Source organism: Phyllopteryx taeniolatus, chromosome 6, assembly GCF_024500385.1.
Source record: "Phyllopteryx taeniolatus isolate TA_2022b chromosome 6, UOR_Ptae_1.2, whole genome shotgun sequence".
Taxonomy (NCBI): Eukaryota; Metazoa; Chordata; class Actinopteri; order Syngnathiformes; family Syngnathidae; genus Phyllopteryx; species Phyllopteryx taeniolatus.
Genome location: NC_084507.1, coordinates 9,616,281 through 9,629,095, shown reverse-complemented (window position 1 = coordinate 9,629,095; position 12,815 = coordinate 9,616,281). Strand labels below are relative to the sequence as shown.

The 12,815-nt window shown below is 40.2% G+C and overlaps 1 protein-coding gene across 4 annotated transcripts in view; it reads right to left on the bottom strand.

Moving 5' to 3' along the window:
• Positions 1–12,815, bottom strand: part of LOC133479563 (CUB and sushi domain-containing protein 3-like) — a 283,130-nt gene that overhangs the window by 51,965 nt on the left and 218,350 nt on the right. For all 4 annotated transcript variants that reach the window (XM_061776717.1, XM_061776718.1, XM_061776719.1 and 1 more), the window contains exons 56-57: positions 12,146–12,319; positions 652–834 (exon numbers count right to left, since the gene is read on the bottom strand). In XM_061776717.1, the coding sequence (XP_061632701.1) occupies positions 652–834; positions 12,146–12,319 (357 nt within the window). The remainder of the gene's footprint in view (positions 1–651; positions 835–12,145; positions 12,320–12,815) is intronic.

Sequence of the window (12,815 nt, the reverse complement as noted above, 5' to 3'; positions counted from 1 at the left end):
TAGAGAGATTGAAGGGAAAACAGACATCTAGAGAGGAGTTCAGAGGGTCTGCTGTGTTGGCCTGTCATATTAGAAATGACACTGGCACTGCTCCCAGCTGGCCAACAGCAGAGGAGAGAAAAGAACTCCAAAATGTGCCTCAATATCCGGTCGAAGCCCAGGAGGTTACTTATGCAAGATGAAGAGCTGGGGTTTTCTCAGCTAATGTCTTTAAAATCCACTATCATTTATCACTAATCAAAACAAAAGCTGCCACCCAGCCATGTGCAGGCTTGAACACCAGGCTTCAGTTAAGCAATTCAACTGTTTTGTACTGTGCTTTTCAATATTTGTGTGGAATTGTATATGCCCGTTGCATGCAAATCATATACATATATGCCTGTATGACGCACATACATTGTATATAGTGCTAACTTGGGCTTGATATTTTGGGGAATTTTGGTGGCTTCAGGCCCCGTTTGGACAATATCGAGACAACATGATCACACACATCTTTTTACTGTATTTAATGACGTGATTTTGATTTTAGGTGTTTGTTTCCATGAGTGGGATGAAAATGTGTATATAGAATTGTTCTAAGACTCATCCCCTCTTCCACTGGCTCACTGTGGCAAACATCACATCACAGGGTCATTGTGAGCGTTCCCTTACATTTGCAGAACGGCTGTCTGCCTGACCACGTCGCATTGGGGAAGCAGATCCTCTCTGCTGAGCCGTACAGCGTATGTCCTACTGCGCAGGTGAATCGCACCTTGCTTCGCACTTTGAAGTTCCCTGCTTCCCTGCTGGCATGTGCAGGCGTGCCAGGATCCCCACAGGTGCCCACAGTGTTGCCTGCAGTGAGAGATAACCACAAAGGTAGCGATGAAAGCAAAAAAAAAATAATACAATAAATTAAAATAAAATGAAAAAAAAAAAACACAGGATAGTGTCCCCTTCAGCTGGGTAGATGCTCTCACAGGTGGAGCCTTTTGGTCTGTACCACTGTGAATCAAGCGTTCCTGTCTGTCATGCAGCACAACAACAGAAAAAAGGACTTAAGATCGTACATCTTTAGAGTTGTCCAGAAGGCCGCAATAAAACACGCAACACTCCAACGAGCAGTTGTCACCAAGCCAAGAACCTGCAGTACTAATAGTTTTTACTGCTTTGACACCAGCCTTTGTCGGTCTATAAAGACAACGGGGCAGATATAAGTGCCAACCAACTGTGGTTGTGAGAAATGATGCACAAGGGTTGATCTCTCGAGCCTGGTACATTGTCATTGTTCCAAATTATCTCTCTTGTCACAGCCACTTGATAGAACATACAGCACTTGAAGCATACCCCTACTGAACACACCTCAATGACACCCAGCTTACAGTGATTTATTATGAGTTGACACAACTGTTAAAATGACATTTCTTTCATATGTGAAAGAAGACCAAGTAGAATTCCTAAGATACAAAACAAGCTAACAAGGTAAAAAACAAGAAAAAAAAGTGCTAAATAAAACAAAAAAGGTGCACCCTCTAACTGCGGTGTTAAGCATATTCAAACTTTGGCAGAAAGCAATTGTGGAAAAAACTGGATATACAGAGGACGTTCACATTTTAGCACCACAAAGACAGCAAGCACACTCCTATAGTACTCAACAAATTAACACTAGAACCCCTAGAGAGCAGCCATTTCTCTCTCTCTACCATAGGGCAGCCACTTTTTTTTTTGTAACCTAATATCCTTAATCACATATGAATGGTCCCATTTGTTCTGCAAATGTAGAAATTACTCTCAAGACTGGTTTATTTGTTAGTTAGCAGCCATGTGGCTTAGCTCTTGTAGGGTTGAGGGGGTCAGAAAATAATGGGAGTTCTAGTATCGATAGCTTCACCGGCGAAACATGAACATTTTGGAATGGTAGTATTAGCTCGAAAATATGAACTCAAAAAGATTTTACATCTAATTAAATCTTCATCTATGTTCCTATCAGGGCTGTCTCCAGTGGATAAAAAAGTTATACGTTCTCTTTTCTCAGCTACAGAAAATGAGAATGTTATTACAGGTATAGCTTTTATGAACTGATTAGAAGCAAAGTGGGTTGAGTCGTGCATTTAGTGGTGTGCCGTTTGTTTACTGATCTGTTCAAACAACCAAATAAATCTTTTGAGTGAATGTACTGAATAACTTCATGAACCGATTTGTTCCTTTCCCCGGTCAGTTGCGCTGAGCCGCGAGCGTGCCGGCCGAGAGTGGAACCGTAGCGTGCTGTTACTTGTGAAATTTCGGCAAAAAACGCAGCCTCCGTGCGGGCGGGGGAGGGACGCCGGTCGGTCTCAGTGAACAAACCACTCAGGGCAGAATCATTTATTTAGAGATATATTTCGTTCATTGGCAGTGGACAAATCACTCAGTGAACAATTTTTCCGAATGAGTAACAGGTGAGTTTCTTCCTCGCGGGGATACACTTCCATTGGGAACCCTTTCTCCAAGTTAACAGCCAATATTGAATCATGCCACATGAAAACAAAGACACATGGGACGTGTCCCCCCCATTATCTTTACAGATTACAAATAAAGGACCAGTAATGAGAATGGGGGGGCAGGATGGGACAGTCTGTTGGGGCTCTGTTTAGAAAGATTTAAAATGAATGTTAGATAATAATAATAATGAAAAATGTATACATGTGCACATACATATCTCTGTACTTCTGCTGGAACTTCATGTCATATACAGTATTATGTATATTGCAACTACACTGTTTTTTGGTGTAATGTTTTAAATCTCCCCACCTTTCCTTGTGTACAATAGTTGGTGAACTCCGCAATATAAAAGAAAGAAGACTCGGTCCGTTCCTCGATAAGTGAATATGTTAGAGACTACAGAGTAATGGGAACCTCAGGGTTGAATCATGATCTGAATGATGAAGCACTTGAATGTTTTGGTAAACATACTTTGAATGGAACATTTAACTGATTCTCGTGATTCAGTAGTCAAAAGAACTGCAGTTCCCCTCACTAGTGTGTCTGGGTGGAGAGTGGGGACGCTTTTTCAACATGAGAGCATATTACAGCAAACAATAACTTCCACTTTTGCATCTTCTGCTCTGGCTGAAAAACAAGGAATAGAAGCGAAAAATCTTACAGAGAGGGACAATCAAATAGTATATTCTCAGCAGACAAACAGAGCAGATGAATTCAGAGAAACGGATGAAAAGATTTTCAGATAATATGCACAATAAGATGTGCTTGGCATACAGAGTAATGAACAGTGTGCTGGGCTTGTCTGTGTGGCTCAGTACTTGATGTCTATTTGCAAGGGATCTGCTCTTTATTGGCTTTGAGATCCTGTTCCTTGAGCTGTGCATCATTTCCTGTGTGTTGACTGCTTGCTCTCTGCCTACAGAGCAGCAAGCAGCTGCGCTAATAGTCAGTGTGTTGACAAAGCTTAACTGTGCAAAGCTCATATCTACTATGCACATCACGGCGCTCAGAAGCACACAACTGGATTCGTCACGTCAGCTGGAGATGATAACTTGTGTGTGGTAGGGGTGAACCTAAATTGCGTGCTAACACATATGCTACCTTTGTATTGCAGTTGTGTGTGTCTGGAGAGAGTGCTCTTGAGTTCTCCCTTCATCTAAGCGTACGCTTGCAAAGACACGCATATGCCAGAGTGTGTGCCCCCATAAAAGCAGCATGTTCATTTGTGTGTTTGTGTGTGTGTGCGTGACCCAAAGCATCTGCCAGGACTTAATGAGACTCCTTTGTTTAGGTGAGGCAGGATGGCAACGCATGCACTGTGACAGCTATAATCTCACTAATTGGGATGGTGGAGGATTTGGTTTGCATTTGACTTCATGTCCATTCACCCTCTGTAAGGAAATTAAAGGCCTTCGCAACAGATGAGTGCAAGAGGCGAATGACTTGGCAAACCGTTTTAAACCCCCTCATTTAAATAAACAAGTAAAGAATGATGAGCGCAAGCATAGACATGGGTGGAAACATGGAGGGTTGATAGTGCACTTCTGAGGAAACATAGCTTAGGGTTACAATATAACTCTCATGCCTTCCTGTCATACAAATATTCTAAACAACCAAATATACTCAACTAATAGATAAAGGTGTGATCATGGAAATACATCGATGTGAAGTACATATTTATATTTTTTGGTGTTTTGAACTTAATGCAACTGGACATGGCATAACGGTAACAATATAAGAGTCAATATCACTATAAAGTGCCCAAGTGGCCAAATTTGCACATATACCAAGACAATGATCTCTCTTTAAATGTGTTTCCTTCATTTTATACAATTTTGGCTTTGGCTGCACATGATGTCGGTATGTCCCACATACTGCTCTATTAACTACAGTATGTGTAATAAGTAATGATACAAAAAAAGTCATTTTGACCATGTATATTCCATTTGTATAACCTTATTGAACATTTTGCACGTGTTCCTGAAATCTTTGTCCACCCTGCCATAATGGAGTAACTGCCCATTCAAAAAAACCTCTGATGAACCTCAGTGACACCACCATTTTCAGTGGAGGCTGAAAACAGTGGATAGTTGCAGAATAAAATATTTACACGTGTTTCATACAAACCCCAATTCCATTGAAGTTGGAATGTTGCGTAAAATGTAAATGAACATAATAAGATGATTTGCAAATCTTTGTCAGTGTATATTCAATTAAATACACGACTATGACAAGATATTTAATGTTCAAACTGATGAGCGTTATTGTCCTTTTGCAAATATTCTCTTAATTTGAATTTGATGCCTGCAACACGTTCCAAAAAACCTGGGACAGGGGCAACTAAAGACCGGGAAAGTTGAGGAATTGCCAAAAAACCCACCTTTTTGGAACATTCCAAAGGTGAACAAGTTCATTGGAAACAGGTGAGTGTCATGATTGGGGGTAAAAGGAGCATTCCGAAACGCTCAGGTGTTTACAAGTAAGGATGGTGCGAGGTTCACCACTTTATGAACAACTGGGTGAACTGGGTCCGACAGTTTAAGAACAATGTTTCTCGACATACAATTGCAAGGAATTTAGGGATTTCATCATATACTACGGTGGCCTGGAAGTGCAAAACATCCATCCATCCATCAATTTTCTTGACCACTTTTACATTTCAGAAAACAAATTAACAAAAGCAGAAACAGTTGTATATTTCAGAAAACAAATTAACAAAAGCCAAAAAACACTTTTACATTTCAGAAAACAAATTAACAAAAATCGAAACGCTTTTACACTTCAGAAACCGCATTAACAAAAGCAGAAACACTTTTATAAAAGACGAAACGAATTACAATTGAGACAACCCGGAAAGGGAACGTCCAACATTATTAGGAATCCAGCGGATTTTCCTGAAAGGACATGCCCTGCTCCAATATTACTGGCTTCAGGACACGCACCGCTGCGCGATGATTGGCTGCTGTATCCCAGTAGAACACGCGCCACTGCTTCCAGACAGTAAAAGAAGTACAGTATGTGACTTATTAATTGCGGCGGCGTTAATATAAATGCCATTAACCCTAAAGCCTGTCGAACACTGTGCAACGTGGTTGAACCCGACTGGATCGAACCATCGCATAAGAATAAGAGTTGCCGACGCACCCCTGCACAGCCCTGAACAGCGAGCCTGTAGAGGCGTTTGATGCTGTTTATACAATATATTGTACTTGATCACATTTCTTAAACCATAAAAATATACATTAAGGGTTAAGGAAGAAGCAGGTTGTTAAAGAGAGAGGATGCTGGCGAGAATTAAAGGGAAAGTGTGGATATTAGCAAGGAAGCTGCCGGCTCCATTCATTTGAATCAGAATGTACATTCTGGTCGCAAACTTCGCTTTTTCATGCACAGGCACATTATACATTATGTATTTTCACCGTAGGGGAATGCTCCTGTGCATTTTGATTGAATGTAAACTGCGACGGTAAAAAGCCGTGCAATGGAGATTCTAATTTTTAATCGCGACAAAACCAGTGGCCAACCGCTCGACAGCTCAGGGAAAGAGTTGCCAAAGCACGCACATTTTGCCATAGTTCAGTCAGGTTCGGCGGCAGTGCTCGGTGTGCGCCACCCTTAACCACCGTAATCCTAACCTTAACTCATCCTAAACTGCCTTAACCCCAACCCTAGTCCTAAACCTAACCATAATAAACGTCTTAGTTTTTTTTTATTATATCGGGGATGGACATCTTGTTACATCTGGGTAGCCTACCCTTCCCACGATGCAGGAGCCAATCATGTTGAAGTGGGACGGGTCTTGCCGAGAAAGGGCGTGGGATTTCTTAGAATGTCTGTGAAATGGGGCGTTCCCTTTCCGGGTTGTCTCAATTCTAATTTGTTTCGTCTTTTGCAAAAGTGTTTCTGCTTTTCTTAATATGTTTTCTGAAATGTAAAAGTGTTTCAGTTTTTGTTATTTCTGAAATGTAAAAGTGGTCAAGAAAATGGATGGATGGATGGATGTTTTGCACTTCCAGGCCACCGTAAAATATGGTCTGTACTATCATCAAAAGGTTCATAGAATCTGGAGAAATTTCTGTGAAACATGTGGCATGGCTGGAAAATGAACAACGAATGCCCGTGACCTTCGATCCCTCAGGTGGCACTGCATTATGGGGGTGTGTTAGTGCCCATGGCATGGGTAACTTGCACATCTGTGAGGGCACAATTTATGTTGAAAGTTATATACAGGTTTTGGAGCAACATATGCTGCCATCCAAGCAGCGTCTTTTTCAAGGACATCCCTGCCTATTTCAGCAAGACAATGCCAAGCCACATTCTGCAGGTGTTACAACAGTGTGGCTTTGTAGTAAAAGAGTGCAAGTAGTAGACTGACCTGCCAGCAGTCCGGTCCTGGCTCACAGCATTCCAGACCTGTACCCCATTGAAAATGAGTGGCACATTATGAAGTGCAAAATACGACAATGGAGACCCCGAATTGTTGAGCAACTGAAGTGGGACATCAAGCAAGAATGGGAAAGTCTTCCACCTACAAAGCTTCAACAATTAGTTTCCTCAGTTCCCAAATGCTTATTGAGTGTTGTTCAAAGGAAAGGTGAAAGATGCCCCTGTCCCAGCTATTTTGGAAAGTTTGCAGGCATCAAATTCAAAATTAGTGAATATAAAAAGATCAGTTTGAAAAATTAAATATCTTGTCTTTGGAATGTATTCAGTTGAATATAGATTCAAAAGGATTTGCTAATTATTGTATTCTGTTTTTATTTACATTTCACACAATGTCTCAACTTCACTGGAATTTGGGTTTGTAATTTTCATCATATAGAGTCTGTATATAGTTTAATGTTGGCAAGATGAACATGTCCACTCTTTCATAGTGAAAAATCAATTAAAATAAAAACTATTCAGAAATTCAAAATATATTTTTCATTATGTCGCTAGGTGAAGGTCCACCATTTGCTCATTAATGGTAATACAACTGCATAATGTCCGCCCTGTCAGCAAGTTCATGCTTTGGTGTTTGCATGTACATTGTCTGTTTGCAGTTTATTTTTTAAGTGTGGGAGCTTGACCAATACGGATTTCTAACAGCATAATATCTGCTTAAAACAATTAATATGAAGTTCAGTGGGAAAGCTCAACATTTTTGGTGAAATGGGAAAGTCTCAAAGGCACCATATGGTGATACTGACTCATAAACATATGAATTTTATCTAATATATTTGTCAACTTTATTTGTATGTTAATCTGATTACAGCATACATGTTGCTTCATAAATGTATTCTCAGTAGCACTAAAATGCTTTATTGAGTAATAAATATTTACCATAACACTGATATATTTCCTTCCTCAATGAATCATTAATAATTTATTAAATCCTCCAGACATTAACTATCGTGCAACTCTGATCCATTAATTCCCAAACAAGCTTTTCCTCTCTGCATAAAAATGGCTCCAAAACAATTTATTAAAAAAAAAAAAAGGACACATCTTAATTTTCAGTGATTAAATATTAGACGTGTCAAAGTAAATGTACTGAATCTAATGTGGTATTTTTTTGCTGTTGTTGTCCATGTTGGCGATACACCGTAATGAAGGCAGGAAATGAAGTGAAAACAAATTATGCAAACTTGTACCACTTCCTAGGAGGTTAATTTGTCATGACAGCAGTGCGCTAATCATCCATCCATTTTCTGTACCGCTTATCCTCACTAGGGCCGCGGGCGTGCTGGAGCCTATCCCAGCTATCTTCGGTCAAGAGGCTGGGTACACCCTGAATTGGTCGCCAACGAATTGCAGGGCACATACAGTATAACCAAACAACCACCCGCGCTCACATTCACACCTACGGGCAATTTTGAGTCTTCAACCAACGTACCATGCATGTTTTTGGGATGTGGGAGGAAACTGGAGTACCCGGAGAAAGCATGGGGTGAATATGCAAACCCCACACAGGCGAGGCCGGGATTTAAACCCCGGTCCTCAGAACTGTGAGACAGATGTGCTAACCAGTCGTCCACCGTGCCGCCGGCAGTAATCAAATAACAAACAACATATCTAATTGGCTTTTAAAACTCATTCACTGACGGCTGCTGAATTCAAATATTGCTGTTAACATGGGGGATTGGCAGTGAATGAGTGAAGACTAAGCGATGAGAAAATCTAATATATTGTACACCATTCCTCATTGACACACGTGCACAACACACATGCATGCACACACATGTGCGTGCACACGCACGCACGCACACACACACACACACACTTACACACATGCACAAAATAAATTATTTAAATATTGCTAGGTTTATACTTCCATTTTTTGTAAATAAAGAACAAAGAATAAATGCAAACGCTGTCAAGTATATTCATGTTCTTCCCGTTTCCATGCTGGCTGACCAACTTTCCCTGTGCCGCTACTTTCGAGTGACTGAGTAGACATAAAACATTGACGTTACGTGCAGGGTTCGCACTTCCACGTGAAGAACAAAACACTGGCAAACAAGGTCTGCTTACTAACATTACTTCTGGGTCAGTGAGTACAAGAAAACAAGTGAGAATTCAAGAGAAAGAGAATCCACTTAAATAAGAGGGAAGAGCACAGGAGGAAAAAGGGGAGCATCCAAAAACTTTTTTTCCTTCTGGCCTGCTTTCAGATGAAGTCAAAGATGATGTCCTTCTCTGTAATTATTTGATGCAGGAAACAACTTTTGCTTTTCCACGATGAGGTCATGGAGGCGTAAGTGTTATTTTCTTAAATGTTATTTTCCACTTTTTGCTTTCTGCAGACACATCAAATAGTCCACTAGTGCATCTGTTCTAAAGTGGAAAATGCTGAAACGATTTTGGTCCATTGGGACTCGGTGGACAGTAATGGCCCATTATTTTGACACAAAGGTACATTTTCAAAAATTCTGTAAGAGCGCCACAGGGGAATAGTTTGGCGCCAGTGTATGTGCTCAGTCAGCTGTTAACAATCCTATTCTGTAATTTGTCTGAACTTTACACATAGACATTATCCAAATGTCTTTTTGGGCCATAGCAGGCTCACCACTCTGGCGACAGTCTATTACATATTCTAACCTTTCTCGCTCACTACCCAGGCACATAGTTTAGGTTCTATTGTATTTAATATTTGTAAAAAGGTGCAAACACTGTAAAGTAGCAGTAAAGTACAATATTTTCGGCCTCCAAATCGCCACTTACAAATGTCAAGTGTTATTTACTTTTATGCTTTTATTAAAGTGGAGGTAATAATTATTTGATCCCCTGCTGAATTTGTAAGTTTGCTCACTTACTAAGACATTAACAGTCTCCAATTTTACAGTTGTTTACTAATTATCGTAATAGACAGAATATCTGTTAAAATGCATAAAAAGACAATATATAAGTTGTAAAATGTTGTACATTATATTTGAGTGAAATAAGTATTTGATCCCCTACAACTCACACAGCTGTGCACAATTAATCAATTACCAATGCCCCTTACCTAAACTTGCCATGGGAATAAAGCACACATATTGTCAGAATCAATTCAAGGCCCACTTTCAGTTTAGTGGCGAACACCTAAATGGCTCAGTGAAGAAGGCTTGGGAGAAAGTGCTGTGGTCAGATTAAACCAAAGTTGAGCTATTAGGCATCAATTCGACCTGCAGTATTTGAAGGATGAAAAAAAATAATAATAATCCTAGTATGACCCAAAAAACACCATATCGAAAGTCAAGGATTAAGGTGAATTCAGTGAGCAGGACGGCTAAAGAAATGTGATTAACCTTAAGGGCTGGTGCGCATCAAGTGATGCGACCGAACGCAACTGAGCTGAACAATTGTGAGATAATTACAGTCGGCAGTTTCCCGCCGCACATTTACTGATGCCATGCAAAAAAATTCATCCCCTGGATGTTCTTATAAAAAAAAAAAAAAAAATCATAATGTTTTCAGGTTTCACATATACTGTACTGTATTATTTTTCGACTGAACCACAAACAACATGGAGCAAAGGTCAAGAAATAAAAAATCTGACTGCCCTGGTCGCTGTAGCCATATTATAATAACACAAAGAGAGGAATCGACTAAATATAAGATAGAGATTGTGGCTATTTGAGAGGCTATTGGCAATGATAACCCCATTCATTGTCTGGATTCATGCATTTTGGCAACAGAGACTCTCCAGGCTTGGCTTTTTAGCACACTTGCCAGCAGTGGCTGGATGTCGCTTTGTACCCAGAAACGTAATTTTTGTAGCGAAAGATCATGTCATACAACATCTGCAACGTTGCGACACCGTTGAATTGCAGCAAAACTATTTGCTGACGGTCGGCCTCTCATGAAGAGTAGTTGCTGAACTCCGCACAACACTGGGCAGTTCAGTGGCATTCAATCACTTGCTCGGTATGTGGCGGGCTTAAGATTTTCGACCTTTTTTTGGTTGTGAATATTTTGTTGTGGTACTAGCAGTATTTTCACGTCTGTGTTAATTTGTGCTGTTTTTAATTGTGTTTATTTCCAATAGTAAGGTTGGCAGTTCCCCCCCTCGTATTTGTGCATAACGTACAGCTTTATTTAGTGTGTGCTGCTTACAACCCTGGTGCTCAACAGACCAAATATTCCGGTACACGAAACGTCACATCGCTATGCTTACAAACAAGGGTTTCTCCATCAAGTACTCCATGATGATTTGCTTGGGGATTCAAAATGTATTTTCCTCAATAAAATGCACATTTTATAACATAATTGACACATCTTTGACTAATATTTTGTCTATTACCATAATCAATAAGCAACCATAATAGAGACTCTTTGCCAATGAGAAAAAAAGCAAATAATTATTTCCCCATCATATATTTACATTAGTAAACACACATTGGTGAGACATGGTGATAAGCTAATTCTACGTTCACATTATTTTCCTGCGGGCCACAGCAATCATGTTTAAGACCACTTTGGACAAAATGGGACGGGCGTGGTGCAACATGCAGGCAAGGGATGGTAAAATGTGACAGGGCATGATTGCCGGGTCAGACTTTTAAACTGTCCAAAAATTTGCAACGGCAGTCATGGTGTGGATGAGAAAGTGTCTGTAAAACAACATGCACTCCCTGGTCTACCAATATAGACAAATGTAGCTGATTGTATGTAATATAATTAGCAGCGCTGTATTAAGTTTTTGCTCACAGAATTTAATTAATTATTAAAGCAGTTGGTTGTTTTCCAGACTGTCCTGCTTAGTCTGTCTTACCTGCATGATATACGAACAATTTTAGTTGGGATGAAATGACAAAGAATGTAGTCTCTATGAAAATTCTTTTGAACGAGACACACTAGTGGAGGCATTGTTTGGGAAAGAGATGGCTTCAAAACAAACTCAGGGGTTTTAGGGTCATGAAAGTTAAGCCCAATATTGTTATGGAAGAATCCAAGCCAGGGTAAATCAGACAGAAGAGTAATGCAGCAAGCACCAGTTTGATCAAACATGACTGTTCCGATGACAGATCTTTGTGTACATGTAGATTTAAACAAAAATGTACAAAATGCTGGCAGGATGGTGATAGTTAATAACATTCATGTCAATACCAGAGGAAGATGGGAGGGTGGGGACGAAAAAGACGAATCCATCTTGTTAATGTGTGCAGGTATGCTTATGCAATATTGTTGGAGTATTTGTGTATGTGTGTGTGTGTGTGTGTACCTGAGCAGTGGGGCAGTGGGCCACTCCAATGGCCATTAAGCTGACAAGTGAGTGATGAGTCTCCTATGAGCTGGCAGTCTCCAGAGCAGGAATATCGCACCGTGGAGCCAAAGGTGAACTTCTCTCCAATCATCACTCCGTGAGGAGGGCTACCTGGGTGGCCGCAGTCCACCTCTGCATGACAGAGAGTGAGCAGTCAAAAATAGGAATATCAATAAAAGAACAAATGGATGAAGGAATTGGTATTACATGGCTCAGCGCCCTTCATAAAATAACCATCCAAACAGCCACTTATGTTGGTGACACTATTTCATGCTTCTTAAACACCCACCGGATTGTTATTAAATAACTTTACTCAGACTGCTTCTTTATTTGGTCCCAACGGGGTCCACTGGATTAATAGCTCTTCATTGGCATATCAACTGGTAAGATTTTTTGGTGTTTGCAGAAAACTGGTCACAGTTTTACTACAAACATGTAAACTATACTTGGTGTCAAACAGTTGCTCTGTAAATGTGATGTCAACACGTATGTATTGAAATGCATGATAAAATAAATGCTGATAGGAAATATATTTTGTATGTCTTTGGCCATGCACTTCTAGTTATTATGGGTTTTGTGTTGATTAATTAGTACAGTCAAATGCAGTTAGTTTCCGACAAAGCCAAAT